The following is a 17,185-nucleotide window of genomic DNA, read 5'->3' on the forward strand; positions in this document are numbered from 1 at the left end:
TTCCATATATATTCATATTTGTTATAGTGGATAAAGTGCTAGAGTTGGAGTCATGGAGACTGCATTCAAAGCCTGCTTCAGACACTAATGTAGAGCCAGGCAAATCATTTAACCTATCTCACTTTGTTTCCTCATTTATACTATGGCAATAAACAATAGCAAGTACCTCAAAGGGTTATTTTAAGCATCAAATGAAATAATGGGTAAAGCATTCTGCAAACCACAAAACACTATATAACTACTAGTTATTACTATTACTTATTATTTAACATATTTGTTATTCTTTTAATATGAAATGTATGTATTATATAAGTAAAAGAGGCATTTCCTCCATTAGTTATCCTTCAAGGTCGCAGAATAAAATTAAAATATGTATGTCATTTTGAATTTCCTGCTTCTTGTTTAAAGGACATTTCATAATTATCCATTATCCAGGTAGAAAAAACATTAATTACTTATACCTCATTTTAGCTACGTTTTTTAACAGATGAAATGAAGACCAATGAAAGAATATTTCACAAAAACATTTTCACATACAATATTGTTTGATCCTCTCAAAAACCTTGTGAATTAGGTAGGGCAGTAAATATTCCATTTGAAAGATAAAGAAATAAATCATCAGCATTTTTATACATCACTAATAAAATCCAACTTCAAGAGATACATAGAGAAATTCCATTTAAAATAACTGTCATAGTATAAAATATTTGGGAATCCATCTGCCAAGGAAAAGTCAGGAACTTGAACAAAACTACAAAACATTTTCCACACAAATAAAAGTCAGATCTAAACAATTAGAAAAACATTAAGTGCTCTTGGATAGGTCAAGCGAATGTAATAGAGATGGCAATACTACCTAAACTAATCAATTTATTTAGTGCTATACCAATCAGGGTCCCAAGAAACTATTTTAATGACCTAGGAAAAAAACAACAAAATTCATCTGGAAGAACAAAAGGTCAAGAATTTCAAGGGAACTAATGAAAAAAAAAATCAAATGAAGGTGGCCTAGCTGTACCTCATCTAAAACTATATTATAAAGCAGAGGTCACCAAAACCATTTGTATTGGCTAAGAAATAGACTAGTTGATCAGTGGAATAGGTTAGGTTCACAGGACAAAATAGTCAATAACTATAGCAATCTAGTGTTTGACAAACCCAAAAACCCCAACTTTTGAGATAAGAATTCACTATTTGACAAAAACTGGTAAAACTGGAAATTAGTATGGCAGAAACTAGATCCACACTTCTCACCATACACAAAGGTCAAATTGGGTTCATGATCTAGGCATAAAGAATGAGATTATAAATAAATTAGAAGAACATAGGGTAGTTTACCTTTCAGACCTGTGGAGGAGGAAGGAATTTGTGACCAAAGAAGAACTAGAGATCATTACTGATCACAAAATAGAAAATTTTGATTAATATCAAGTTAAAAAGCTTTTATACAAACAAAACTAATGCAGACAAGATAAGAAGGTAAGCAATAAACTGGGAAAACATTTTTACAGTTAAAGGTTCTAACTTCATTTCCAAAATAAATAATTGACTCAAATTTATAAAAAATCAAGCCATTCTCCAATTGATAAATGGTCAAAGGATATGAACAATTTTCCAATGATGAAATTGAAACTATTGCCACTTATATGAAAAGGTGCTCCAAATCATTATTGATCAGATCAGAGAAAGCAAAATAAGACAACTCTGAGATACCACCTCACACTTGTCAGATTGGTTAAGATGACAGGAAAAGATAATAACAAATGTTGAAGAGGATGTGGGAAAACTGGGACATTGAAGCATTGTTGGTGGAACTGTGAACGGATCCAACCATTCTAGAGAGCTATTTGGAACTATGCTCAAAAAGTTGTCAAACTGTGCACACCCTTTTATCCAGCAATGTTACTCCTGGGCTTATAGCTCAAAGAGATATTAAAGAAGGGAAAAATGTTTGTGGCAGCCCTTTTTGTAGTGGCTAGAAACTGGAAATTGAATGGATGCCCATCAATTGGAGAATGGCTAAGTAAACTGTGGTATATGCATGTTATGGAATATTATTATTCTGTAAGAAATGACAAGCAGGATGAATACAGAGAGGCTTGGAGAGACTTACATGAACTTATGTTAAGTGGAATGAGCAGAACCAGGAGATCATTATACACTTCAACAACAATAGGATACGAGGATCAATTCTGATGGAAGTGACTATCTTCAACATTGAGAGGATCCAAATCAATTCCAATTGATTAGTAATGAACAGAATCAGCAATACCCATCGAAAGGACATGGGGAAATGAGTATGGACCACAACATAGCATTTATATTCTTTCTGTAATTGTTTGCTTGCATTTTTGTTTTTCTTCCCAGGTTATTTTTACCTTCTTTCTAAATCCAATTTTTGTTGTGTAGCAAGACAACTGTATAAATATATTGTACTTAACATATACTTTAACATATTTAACATGTATGGGACAGACTATCTGCCATCTAGGGGAGGTGGTGAAGGGAAGGAGAGGAAAGTTGAAACAGAAGTTTTTGCAAAGGTCAGTGTTGAAAAATTACTCATGCATATGTTTTGTCAATAAAAAGCTATGATAAAATAAAATAAAATAAAAAATTAAAATGAAGAAAGTGAAAAGTTAATAGAGTGTAGAGGAAAAAACATTGAACAAATGGGAGGTGTGTGGTAGTTCTAAGACTAATTAGTCCTGTGACCTTGACAAACTAGATAAGCTTCTGGACTTCAATTTTCTCATCTATAAAAATGAAGATAGTGACCTAGATAGATCATCTTTAAGGTATCTTCAGCCCAGATGTTATACAATCTAGAGTTGAGTGATAAGTAGAAGAGTTATGCCTAAAACCCAACTCTTTAACTATTATTTCCACGTCCTTTCCATTCTAGGATCATTGATCTAGAATTTGAAGGGACTAACTGCTTATCATTTTTTTCAGATAAGGAAACAAACTATAGAATATACACATATTATAGAATATACACATATAGATTACACAGTGACCCAGATCAGAGACAGAATTTGAACCCAGATTCACTGTACCATCTGCCTTTTAAAAAGATCATTGAACATGAATTTTAACCTCTTTCCAAGATACCAATGAAGGAATTTAGATTTCTATAATCTAGAATTTCAGGCAATAAATCTTAAAAATCAGTATTTGATGATTGACAGCAAAAATGGAATAATGTCAGAAGATAACTGTTGCTAACTCAAACGCTAAGTTTTCTTTCCCATACCACAGAAACACAGGGTGGAAAACAAAATATACAGAATCGAAGATTGCTTAGAGTTGAAAAGGACCCCAATTGTCCTTTAGTTCAACCAGCAAGTGACTAAGAAATCCTTTATACCAGAGGTGTTAAATTTGAGGTGATAGGGATTAAAATGTAATTAGGAAATGTTAACAGAAATATAATACAAGACAGATAATGTAAATTTGTGGTTTTTTAAGTCCCCGTGCAGCCCACATAGATCCATTTCCATTTGAAAACATCTAGTGATAGTGAATATTGTTATTGCTATTTAGTCATTTTTACAGTCCAGTCCCACTTTTCTTGACCTCATCTGGGGTTTTTCTTGGCAAAGATACTGGAGGGATTTGCCATTTCCTTCTCTAGATCATTTTATAGATAAGAGAAGCCTGAGGAAAACAGAGTTATATAACCTGCCCAAAGTCAAACAGCTAGTAAGTATCTGAGGAAGAATTTGTAATCAAGTCTGGCTTCAGGCCCAGTGCTCTACATTGAGTTCACCACTTAACAGACTCTCCAAAACAATCTGTGTAGACAGCTTTAATGATTAAGAAATCATATTTAAATCAAAGCCAACTGATTCTTTGAAAATTCCAGTTCGGTCCTCTGGGTTCTAATCCCTCTACTAGAGGATAATCCTTCAAATACTCATAATAGATGAGTAATTAACAAATTCCTTTTAAGCCTTCCTTTCTCTACCTAAACAGCACTAGTTATTTCAGTCAATTGTCCAGTTCCATCAGTGAATTCCAGTTCTCTCTCCAACCAGAATACTCTCTTATGGGCAACCTGAAGTTTGTCACCATCTTTCCTGATAGTGAAAGGAACAAAACATTCCAGATATGATCAGACTGGATCAAAACATTAAGAAATTTTCACACTCTTTTTTTCTGTATACCATGCCTCTCTTGCTGCAGTCTAAGATAGCATTAGGTTTTTTGTTGAACATGCCAAGTAAAATCTTTCACAAAACCTCCCACTTTATATGCTTAAGTCAATTATTTAAATTCCTACTCTAATACCTGCTTTCTCCTAAATCCAATTTTGCCGCCTTCACATCTGAAGGATCTAAAATTAGTGTAGAATCTTAAATTTCATGATTTGCTGTAGGTGAACATTCTTGCTGTGTTCAACCTTCTGATAATGAGCTTCTCTGAATTTAAGAAGACATGTGAAAAATATATACAATCACCAGGCTCTGCTAAGTTCCGTTATATTAATGAAGCACAAGAAAAAAAATTCATTTGGGGAGACAGAAGGGAAACCAACAACAAATGCTGACATTTCACAGCTTCTATACATCATGTCTCCTCCCTAGTACTATTTCTCAGGACTTGGATGGTTAAAAGAAATTTTCAAATTCCATTCTGATATGGGCTTAAAATCTGCTCATCTTCCTCCTGGGGTCAAAGCAGTAGATTTTTTTTCTGAGAGCATTTACGTTTGCCTTAATTCCTACCAGATAATCATTAACCATAAACAAGTGCATTTCTGTAGTTCAGAATTATAAACTGTTTTTGCACTTGTGGAAAATAAACAACTCTAGCTACCCAAGGTCTGGCATTCAGGAGGGACTTTGCTGTGAGATTCACTTATACTAAAGCACAGGGAATATATATTTCACCCGGGTTAAAATGATTTTCATTTGATTATTAGCAGTACTGAATGTTTTAAACGCTGGAGTCCAGAACACCTGGGATCAAGTCCTGCCTCTGTCACATATTATTTGGGTGCCATGAGTAAGTCACTTAATCTTTCAGAATATCAAATATTTCTCTAACATAAGTTTCCCAGTGGCAAGGGCGAAGGAAGTTACAGAGGAATTACTCTTCTGCCACAGTGGAAAATTTCTACTGTAGGAAGAGTTTCCACTCTCTTTGGTCAAGGGGACAAATACAGAAATATCAAGTCTCCAAGTAGTAACTTAGTATCTCAGAAGATTCGTAGATCATAGAATATAGAACTCGAAGAAATCAGAGATCACCTATTCCAATCTTCATCTCCCATTTAACAGATTTTAAAGATCTCTTTGAAAAAATGATGAAAATATGTCGAGTCCCCCAAGTGATTAAAAAATCACCTTTTCAGGTGGGAGTAATCTTAAGGCTTACCCATGCAAACTCCCTAAGCTTTCATTTTAAAAATGAAGAGACTGAAGCCTTTATTAGACTTAGAGGATCAGCAGCCAGAGCTTCGCCTAAAGACCTAAAGGGGGAATTCCATCCCCACCTCCAGCACCGCCCCCTCCCCGCCCCTTCCCCTCACTCCGGTAGGCAATCAGGCCTGAGCAGGGCCCTAGAACCCTCCAGTCTAGAGCCCTCATTGGACATTCGGAGAAACTGAGGTCAGCGGAAATGCCCTAATCAGGCTCGGCCCTATGTATTCCTCCCGCCGCCCACCGGCCCCAGCCCAGGAGCGAGAGGGCGCGAGAGCACAGACCCCGGAGCCCGACCGCTGTCCTCCCTCCCTTAAATTAATTCTCAAACCTAGTCCCCGCCCAGTTCTCCCTCGAGACTCACCGGCCAGGCCAAGGATCACAGGCCCCAGAGTCCCGAGCAAAAGGGGCCACAGCTGAAGGAGCCGCATGGCGGCGGCAAAGCGTAGGCGCCGCCACTCCGACCAATGAAGGCGCAGGCGCATCTACGTCACAAGGATCAAAGCCAGAGCTCGCTCCGGCTTCCAGAAGTGAAAAACGAGGGGAGGAGCTGGGAAAGCGACCATCTTGGAATCAGCCGGCCGCGCCCGCCATCTTGGGTGTGGTGGCGGGGGTGAAATCGCCCAGCTTGTCTGAAAAGGGGAAAGAAACAAGAATTTTTGAGGATGCTCTTGGCTTTTTAAGACCGAAAAAAGCCGAGTAGCTTTAGCTTGGCGCCAATTATAACGGAAGCTCAAGGGAAGCTTAAGCGCTGAAGGCTCTTGTAGTGTTACTCAAGGCTGTGAGAAAATATGTGGTGCGCTGGAAAGAACCTTGGTGCAAAATATAAATCACTTTCTCCCCTTTAGTTTAGTAGTACGGAAAATCACCTCCACATCACGTTAATCACGTCTTCTGGGATATGGAACCTCAGTCTGGGGAGGAGACCTGAGAGGTGGCCCCAATGGGGAAGGGGCAACCATATCCCAACAGGCCCCCAAGACAGGCAATCTCTCCGTAGTGACCACCTCCATCTTGACCATCTCCCTCCTTCCCTTCATATCCCCAGCTTCACAGCCTCAATAATACTGCTTCCAGCCCATTGAACCCAATCAAAAGAATGTTCTCACCAAAGTAAATAAGTGTTTTATTCATATTCATCCATTCCTGCTCACCAAATTCCCCAACTGCTGTGAGGCCCACAGAAGGGAGGCTTTTCCAAAGGCATTCAGAGATACAGCTCTTTGACTACTTAGGGCAGAAAGCTGCCTGTTTCTAAAGTTACATAGCTGAAGCCAAGGCACTTCAGCCCTCAGTTCAGAGCATTCCTTCAGCAAGCAACAAACATTTAGTAAGCAATTGATACGTGCTAATGAAGAGAGAACCCCAAAACTCTGAAAAATCCTTAAAGGAGAAAACCCCAAAATTCTGAAAAATCCTTAAAAGAGAAAACCTTCAACTCTGCCTCAATGAGGAAACTCCACCCTATCCATGCACACTTTCATCTTTATTATCTGGGTGGGGCCACTCAGTCCTGAAAACCATTGAATTAAATTCAAATTCTAACCCTGGCTGAAACCTATTGAGGAGCCAACCAGGGACTCCACTCACGAGCCCCTTCGGCTTGTAGCCAAAACCCTCTATTATAAAAGAGTCAGACTAAAACTTTGCAGAGGTTCCAAATATGCTAGCTACCATGCTTGACACCCCAAGAGCCTCTGCACACTGGAATGCTTCTGGTGCCCTCTTCTCTTTACCTTTTACTAACTAGACTTGAACCTTACTTCCAATCCCCATAATAAACCTTTTTATCAATCTAGGTTTTCTGGTCAGTAAATTCCTTTACAGGGGAGTCTTGCGCTGCCAGAAGAGAATCCCATAACTCCCTACTCTCGCACCACCACTAGACTTCATTTAGATCTTAATTAACTCCTTGACCACCAGAAACCCTAATTTCATTTGGGTACCCCAAATCTAAACCTCATCACTTAAGGGTAGGGGACCACCCAAGTGGAGTTCCTAGACTCACATAGCTCTGAAGGAAACTAATTCCAGACATTCCAGACACAGGGAGGGGCCAGTACAAAGGGTGAATATCCTTTGAACAATCTATAAACAAACTCCACCAACCACTGGCTCAAGATGAAAAAGATTCCTAGGGATACCACCTTTACAAAGGTTTTTCATCAAAGGAAGAAAAACAAATAATAAAAATAATAGATGAGTAGTTTGGGATTCCTCACTCTGAAAGAAAATAAAAACGATAAAGTCAAAAGTCTAAAAAACCATGAACAGGAAGACCACAAAGTGGTTTGCCAAACAACAGAAGAACAAGACTTAAAATATATATCATATTCGGGCAAATAAAGATAAGTACCGTTTTATATGATATCTGACACTAGTAGAAGATAGAGAATAAAAATAGATTCAAGAAGCATTTAAATAAAATCTGTATAATGTAATTAAAAATTGGAGTAGATAAATGTCTCAGTAGATCAAGCACTGGGCCTGGAATCAGGAAGACATGGTTTAGATTTGAGGTACCCAAATGAAATTAGGGTTTCTGGTGGTCAAGGAGTTAAATGATGTCTAGTGGCAAGTTTGGGGTTCAGGGAGTCAAATGAAGCTCCCCTGCAACCTCTCAGAATTTGGTGCAAGGGTAGGGAGTTAAATGAAATTTAGTGGTGGCACAAGCAGTTCTCTGTAAATTGACAGACTTGAAAACCTAGATTGACAAAAGAGGTTTATTATGGGGATTGGAAGTAAGGTTAAAGTCTACTTAAGGAAATGGATGAAGGTAGAGAAGAGGGCACTGGAAACAGTATTCCAGTGGGTAGAAGCTTCTTGGGGTGTCTGTCAAGCATCTGGCATGTTTGGAACCTCTGCACAGAGGATTTTAGTTTGGCTCTTTTTATAATGAGAGATTTAGCCCATGAGTGGAGTTCCAAGTTGGCTCCTCGATGGGTTTCAGCTAGGGCTAAAATTTGCTTGGTGGGGGGTTGGGAAACCTGAGCAGATCATTGCAGATGGGGGCTGGGACAGCCCAAGTTGGCTCAGATCCAATGGGGGCTGGGACAAGCCCTGATATCCTATTGGAATTCAAAAGGGGTGCTTTTGACCAGAATTTGTGAATCAAAGATCCTAGCTTCTTGAATTAATAATGCCAGGTGGGGCTGGAAGTAATTTGAATCACAAATCAATTTGAAAGGATCACAAATCAGTTTCTTAAAGGGACCACAACCCACTTCAACATGAGTTCAAATCTGATTTCAGACACTAGTTGTATGACCTTGGGCAAGTCAGTTAACTTCTTTATACTTTAATCCACTGAAGAAAGGCAAACCACTCTAATATATTTGCAGAGAAAAACTCCTGAACACTATGGTCCATGAGATCAGGAAAAGTTGGACACAAAAGTTGGACAAGGAATGTAGGTTGATTCATATTCTTCTGGACATAAATTAAAAGTTCTCGATAACTTGTGTTATTCGTATTTCCAGTTTCCCCCTTTAAAGTTGTCATTACTCATACTTCCATCTTCTCTGCTGTCCCCCATGTTTTAATTTAAATAAGTAGAGAGTGGAGTTAATTAAAATAAGCATTCAATAAGTTAATTCAAATAAGCATACTTTATATTTATACATTTGGCCACCAGATAGGCAGAAGCATTTACCAGGAAAAGGTAGCCACTGGGCCATTACTCAGATTTGGGCACAAATTCTTTATTTACTTTTATCTAGTGCTATTTCTGAAAAATAAGCAGGTAAAGTCATGCTCTAACACTGACTAAAATTAAATCTATGAATTATTAAAATGTTATATGTCCTGTAAGGATTGTTACAAATGGGTCTAAAAAGTGTCGATATATATATAGTCTATAATTACACTATCTGACAAAATTATGTCAACAAGGATTGTCTTAATTGAAAGAATTAAGTAATATTAGGGGAAAAAAATAAGCTTTATGATACCTATGCACTAGGCATGTGCTAGGCAATTTTAATATGATATACACAGTGAATATCGTGAATGCACAGGTATATTCACAATTGTTCTTTCTTTGTCTCTTTTCTGGGTTTTATATAATGATTTTGAAATGGGCTCTTTTTAAAAGTTTTAATGACAAAAACAATACAATTTGAAAATGTTTTGCACAAGAGAAGTGATTCTGTAAGTCAGACTCAAGAAAAATGTATTCCTCTAATTCAACAATTCCCAATATTTTTGTTCTGAGCTTCAATAACAACAAAAAAACTGTTAACCTCCAGAGTAATTTAATATACTCATATTATTCTTCTGGAATGACTTATTAAATGCTTACAATAAAAGTGATCATTTATCTAAAAGACCTTGCCATTAAAATGTATATTATGTAATTATAAAATATAAAATTATATCTACCTATAATTATAAAAAAAATCTAAATATAAAATTATAAAATTCTAATTACAAATATTTTATGCAAGACATTCTATAAGAATTTTAAAAAGCAATCCATGCTTACTATAATATGAATATTTATATTTATTTTATAAATGTTGACTATAAATGAAATAAGTTCTAATTTGGAATACGCTTATCATAATATAAAAATTACAAACTTAAATTTTGATACTTGATGTTTTTATTTTTAATAAAGGTTTGCAATATCTATAAGTTAGATCACCAAAACAGTCTTAACTCTGTTTCTGTTTTAAGTTTATTTTTGTATTTTGAGTTAAAAAAATTTTTTTTTTTTTAAATGCTCATCCATATAAATGTGTCAGAGAAAATGGTAGAAAAATTTACAAGTTCTCTTCCTGAAGATGGAAATTCGTTTTCTATTTTTGGCCACTTAACTAATCAATGAAAATAAATTAGCAATATAAAATATTTATTTTTATACTGGCAAATAACAAAGCACTGTGTTAAATGATAAATGCACTGAATGTTAATTGTATATACTGTCTCATTTTTTTCTCTTACTCATTCAACAAATAAGTTTACTTTATTAGGCCTCTATTATATATTCACATATGAACATATTAGTGTATATATGTATTTTTTGTTACTTTTTTTGTTCCATTTTAAATTTCAAACTGTCTCATTCCCTCCCCACCCTGCACAAGAGAAGGCCATCATTTCACAGAGATAGAAATGTGTAAAATCATACAATGAATAATTATGTTATCAGCACCTTCTTTCATAGGTCCTTTGTAGTCAATTTCAGTATTTATGATATTCACAATAATTTAGTCATTTACAGTTTTTCTGTAATATTGCTGTATATATGATGTCTTCTTGCTTCTGTTTATTTCATTCTTCATTATTTCATGCAAGTCTTTCCATGTTTTTCTAAAATCAACCTGCTCATCACTTTTCTTTTTTTGGCAAGGTAATTGGGATTCAGTGACTTATCCAAGATCACACAACTAGGAAGTGTTAAGTGTTTGAGGCCATATTTGAATTCATGGGCTTCATGGGCTGGTGCACCACCTAGCTGCCCCAAAAAGTCTTTTTTTTTGCTCATCACTTCTTACAGTACAGTAGTATTCCATCATATTGCCACATTTTTTTTTTAACAAATGTTTATATATAAACTAACTTTTGAAAGGGAAAAAAGCTCTTCTGAAGTGAATTTCTTCTCTTTTACCACTGGCATACCAGCTACATTCTCACAGAAACTACTGATCAACTTGACCAAAATTGTCAACCAATTCATGTGAAAATCTGCCAGATATAAGAAAGGTAATCACATAAGAGGAGAATTAAGTTTAAATAGCCTGAAATAGGAAACTGCAATGACAAGCAATGTTCTACAGATGGTCCCTGATGGTTTCAAGATGTTCATGCCAGTGATCACTATTTTCAAACAGACTGACATTTGCACTACAAAAATGCAAATATTCATAACATCTTGAATACAGGATTGCACTGCTAATGAGATACAATTACATGCTAACAGAGGGGAATGTAGGAGCTACTCCAGTTCAATGTACAAAATGCAAATGAGGGTAGATACACATCTGACCATTTGCTGACAATCAGTTTGCGCTCAAATGGTAAATTTTGTGGCAGTTTAGAAACAATTTGATAACAGAGAAACTGCAAGATCATTATCAAAAACTCTGAATTTAATGTAATTGCTGGGTAAACATTAAGATCATTGTATATGTAATCATAAGTTTCTAATTGCTGCAAAAACAAACTTTATGATGTTTTAAAAATGCATATGCTTTTAGTCACATAAGTATATTTATAACATAATTGGTCAATTATTCATTGGTTAGAGTGCCAATAAAGAATTTTTAATATGAATCTCTTGGACTATCATAAAATCCCAAGGAGTTCATGAACCAGTTGATCTAAATGAGTTTACCCTAATTTTATCAATACTTTCATTATAATGATTAAAGCTATGATGAGAGTATACTCTCCATTTATGAAGATTACAAGCCTTATCTACACTACTCTGAATAATTTTCTTAATAACAGTTGCCAAAAAAATTACCTTTGCATCCAAAACGGATAATAGGTTTTTTTCCAAACTAAACTAGAGTAGGGACAGCTAGATGGCATAGGAGATAGGACACCAGCCCTATAGTCAAAACAAATTTAACTAGTCTAGTCCTAGAACAAAATATAGTCCATACTTGAAGCTTTTCTCACTTGTTAGCAATTGCCAGAGCTTCCTTTCTATGTTATAGCCTGAGAACCCAGAATCACCTCCATAACCACATCAAAGAAAGGCAATAAAACAGTATGTTAGAAAAGGAATTATGGAAGCTCTATATTTAAACATAAAATGCTTACCCTTATTCATATCCTTTTGTTCTCCTTTCCCTATTATTTTTTTTGGGGGGGAGAGGGAAAGAGGCACTTATGATTTCAACTCCATTCCTGCCAAATTCATATATTTATATATTCATAAATTCAATATGCCATCTCCTAATTATATACATTTTTTATTTGTTTATTCTAACACACATTGCTTTACAAATCATGTTGGGAGAGAAAAATCAGAGCAAAAGGGAAAAACCATGGGAGAGATAAAAAAAAAAAAAAAAAAAGAAAAAAGAAAAACAGAAAAAAGAAATGAACATAGAATGTGTTGATGACATTCAGTTTCCTTAGTTTTTTTTCTGGATGTGGATAGCATTTTCCGTCCAAAGTCTATTGGGATTTCTTTGAATCACTGAACCACTGTGGGGAACCAAGTCTTTCACAGTTGATCATCGCACATTCTTCTTGTTGTATACAATGTATTCTGGTTCTTGTTTCACTCAACATAAGTTCATCTAAATTTTTCCAGGCCTTTCTAAAATCGGCTTGTTCATAATTTTTAAATGAATAATATTCCATTACCTTCACAGACCACAACTTATTCAGCCATTCCCCAATTGATGGGCATCTACTCAATTTTCCAATTCTTTGCTACCATAAAAAGCTGCTACATTTTTTCATATGTGGGTCCTTTTCCCTCCTTTAGGATTTCCTTGGGATACAGACCCCGTAATAGCATTGCTGGGTCTCATATACATTTGCCTGGGCCATTCTCCACACCTGGAATATATTCTTCATGTCTGCCCTTCAGAATTATTGTATGTTTAAAGCTCAATTCAGGTACTTTATCCTCTATAAGGTTTTCCTTAATCCATCCCTCCCAAAAGTGTTCTTTTCCTCTTAAATTTTTCCTTAAGTATTCTGAGTCTTCCTTTCCTCTCATCACATTTTAGCTCCCATTATAATATTCTGTACATAGAAATCCTTCTCCAATACCCATTACCCACCTCTCAGAATATAAGCTCAACTGAGAGGCTTTTTTAATCTCTGAATTCCCAGTCTCTATCAAGTCAATCAAGAAACATTTATTGTTTATGTGTCAAGCACTCTGTTAAATGCTGAAAACAGAGAGGCAAAAACACTGCCCTTCACTTCAAAGAGGTCCCACCCTAATATGGGAGACAAAATCCAAAAAACTGTATTTTACATGTGTGTCTCTATGCATACATAATTTATTGTTCAGTTGTGTTCAAATCTTTGAGACCCCTTTTGGGATTTTCGTGGCAAAGATATTGTAATGGTTTTACATTTCCTTCTTCAGCTCAATTTACAGATGAGGAAACTAAGGCAAACAGGATTAAATGACTTGTGCAGGATCACATAGTTAATAAGTGCCTGGGGTCTACATTTCAACTCAAGTCTTCCTTAATTCAGGCTGAGCACTGTATCCAATGTGCCACCTAGCTATTATATGTGTGTGTGTGAGTGTTCGACATATCTGGATGGTAATCTCAAACAGAAGATATTGGACGGGGAAGATATTTAGAGACTAGGAAAGGCTACTTCAGAAAGTTAAGATTTGAAATTAATCTTGAAGCAAAACAGAGAAGCTAGGAAAGGAAGGGAATTCCTAAGAAAGGAAATCCCAAGTATGGGAAGCAGTAAAAAGTCAGGAACAGCTTTTATAATTTTATAATTGAAACACAGAGAAAAAGTGAGGGGAATGAAATGTAATAGCCTGGAAAGACTGGAAGGAGTCAGGTGGTGAAAAGCTGTAACTTTTATATTTTATATCTGAAGATGAAGATCACAGAGAACTAGTGAAGTTTTGAGTAGGAAGAAAAGCAAAGAAAGATTTTTATATAGTCAGATCTGGGCCTTAGGAAAGGCATCACTTTGGCAATAGATAGAGAATATCTAAATAGAGAATAAATTGGAGTTAGAAGAAATTTGAGAAATAGTGATCAATTAGATTATTGCAATGGTCTAGACAAGTGGTGATAGGGCCTATTCTAGGATGGTGGCTACATGAGTGGAAAGAAATGAACCAATGAATGTAATGTTCTTTTTGGTTTTCTGGAGGTTTCTGGGCAGCTTTCTTTTCAGCAGATTAATTAGAATAGCCAGGTGTTAAAGTCTAAATTCTTTATTAATTCCTTCAAAGTCCTATCTCCTTCACTTGGGGCTTGACTAGTTTTCTGGAGGGCCTTCAGATGGGACTTGGTCTCAGTAGAGGAACTTCAGGAGGCCAGGCCAGGCCAGCCACCACGAGGCTGATGAAGATGGAATTGAATCTGGCTCTCCATCCCTCAGGAGATCGAATGAATCTCTCCTTGGCTCTGAGAGCCTGAGCATCCGCCAATCCTTTGTCTTCTCTGCCCTGACTCTGGCTGAGGCTCCCAGCTTATATCCTCTACAATGAGTATAAACCAATCATTATATCACTAGGAAATCATTGTTGTAAAATTAATTAAATCAATCATACTGAACTTAGGGAACTATTAAGCACCATGCTAAACTAGATAACCATTGTCTCATCAATTTACTGACTTAATACCTTGTAAGAATCCTTGTTCCAGAGTTCTAGCCCCTAACAAATGAGATTTTTGTAAAGGGATGAATGCCAGTGGACAAAGATGACACTGGGATTGGATGCTTAAGTGACTAGAAAGACTGAAGTGATCTCAGTCATTGTTTGTCTTTCATTATCAAAAAGTACCATGATGCCATAGCTTGCTAGTGACTTGAAGTGAAGGACGGCTTGGCAAAATCACCAGCTTCACTTTCTCTTTCAGAGACATCTGGGTCCAGTGGCAAAATGCAAGTCAGGATGACTAGAGATGGCCCCAGATACATAGGAGACTCTGACCTTAAGTTAAAGTCTTTCCCAGGTCTTAGCAAATCCTTAGTGTGAAACTTATAAGGAAAGACTACATAACTAACCAGGGGTTCAAGAGTATGAAGGGATGGAGTATGCTAACCATTAAGGAATGGCACGTGCCACGTGGCATGTCATTAATTGAAGATAGTTGTGTCGAGGCAGGCAGGTTAGGCAAGGTCCTCCTTGAGATATAGGTGGTAATGTTGTATACTGAGAGGCCACGTCACAGCAGAAGCAGGTAAAGGCATGGCCCAGTGAGGAAATGGCAGTGCCCTGCATATAATTGGTACCTAATTGTTGAACAAAATGCTTATAAGTCTGTCACTTTGTCATATCCTTTGGGAAATTTTAGGAATATCTTTTATACCATAGATCAAAGCTTCCTTTTAAACTGTGGGATGCAACCCCACATGGGAATTAATGCTTAAGTGTATGTGGGGGTTGCAAAATTATGATTTACTATTAGTAAATATTTTATTTGTATACATCTATATCCATATCCCCAGGGTTGCATAATAGAAAAAGCCTTAAGCTTTGCTTAAGCACTGCCAAAGATAAATCATGTGCCAGAAAAATCATTAAGATTTTTTGGAATATATGTAAAATAGCAGTCGATGAAATACTTATTTTGATCAGCATAAAAGTGTCCCTGTACAAAATTGCTGTATTTCACATAAGGAATCTCAAGTTTTACAATTTTCTTTGGACAGCTAGGTGGTACTAGAGTTCAAATTGGACCTCAGCTACTATCTGCGATCTCTGACAAGTAGCTTCACCACAATTGCTCCTTTTTTTTCCCTTAAACATTTCTCCCCTCCATGCACTAAACAATCTAGTCAAATACTATCTTTGCTGTCCCTCACACAGTACATTCCATTTGCCTTACCTTTGCACTGGCTAAGCATAGAACTCCTCTCCTAGCACATAAGGAAAATTTCCTCAAATCTCAATTCCATTATCACTTTCTGCATGAAGCTCCCCCACAAGATTATTTTGTATATGTTTTACATGTATTTGAGCAGCTAAGTGGTTCAGTAAATAGAGTATTAGGCCTGGAGTCAGGAAGACCTGAATTCAAATATGGGCCTCAGAGATTTTTCATGTGACCCCAAGCAACTCACTTAACCCTGTTTGTCTCAGTTTCCTTATCTGTAAAATGAGTTGGAAAAGAAAATGGCAAAGCACTCCAATATCTTTACCAAGAAAAACCCAAATGGAGTCACAAAGAGTCAGATTTGACAAGAAAAAATGGACAACATATATATATGTCTTGAATGTAAGTTCCTTGAGGACAGGCCCTATACTCATGGCACAGTGTTTGGAACATGGTTATTCATTCTTAGATTTATGTAACAAATTATTGGAAGAATTGACTTGAGAATACAGGTACTTTGTATTTTACAAAGTGTTTTATGTTATATAACCTATCAAACTTATTAAGTACTTATTAAGATAATTCAACAATTTTATGAGTTGAACTTATTACCAATGTTTTATATCTAGTGCAATTTCCAATAACAAAGCAATACTAAATACTAACAAAATATATTGGTTTTTGTACAAATGTTCTTCCCGATTTGATTTTCAATGAAAATGTTCCTAAAATAAAGTGGTATTTAAGAGAGTACCTACTTTGATGATCTTTACATGCTTTTATTAACAATAAACGTAGTGAGGCAGCTGGGTGGCACAGTGGATAGAGCACTAGCCCTGAAGTCAGGAGGACCAGAGTTCAAATCTAGTCTCCAAAACACTTCCTAGCTATGGCAAGCTACTTAATCCCAATTGCCTCACCAAAAATCAAAACAAAAAAAACAAAAAAAAAAAAAAACCCCACCAAATATACTTTTTAAATAATGACTTTTGTATATTAAAACCAAAATAACCATTTTAGTTAACCATGTATGGTTCAGTTCTAGAAATTGGTAGACTTACTCTTCTTTCTATTAATATGATTTCCTTTTGGAGAATCACTGAGCTTCTCAAGGTACAGCCAAAAGAAGTCAGAATTCCTTCTAACATTATCATTCAATCAAGAGGGGGAAAAAAGGGCTTTCAATAATCTTTGCAGAATATCATTTTAGAGATAATGACCTGGCAATCGCATATATAATTAAATTTTAAGTACTATGCAAAA

At 36.1% G+C, this 17,185-nt stretch overlaps 1 protein-coding gene across 3 annotated transcripts in view; it reads right to left on the bottom strand.

Moving 5' to 3' along the window:
* Positions 1-17,185, bottom strand: part of LOC141556564 (UPF0461 protein C5orf24 homolog) — a 48,640-nt gene that overhangs the window by 12,397 nt on the left and 19,058 nt on the right. The window contains exons 1-2 of one of the 3 annotated variants that reach the window (XM_074290897.1): positions 6,536-6,801; positions 5,791-6,058 (exon numbers count right to left, since the gene is read on the bottom strand). The exons of 1 other annotated variant lie outside the window; for it this stretch is intronic. In XM_074290897.1, the coding sequence (XP_074146998.1) occupies positions 5,791-5,911 (121 nt within the window). In that variant the 5' untranslated portion in view covers positions 5,912-6,058; positions 6,536-6,801. Of the gene's footprint in view, positions 1-5,790; positions 6,059-6,535; positions 6,802-17,185 lie in introns of those variants that run through there. One more of the 3 variants, XM_074290896.1, reaches the window with a different exon arrangement.

Source organism: Sminthopsis crassicaudata, chromosome 2 (genome assembly GCF_048593235.1).
Source record: "Sminthopsis crassicaudata isolate SCR6 chromosome 2, ASM4859323v1, whole genome shotgun sequence".
Taxonomy (NCBI): domain Eukaryota; kingdom Metazoa; phylum Chordata; class Mammalia; order Dasyuromorphia; family Dasyuridae; genus Sminthopsis; species Sminthopsis crassicaudata.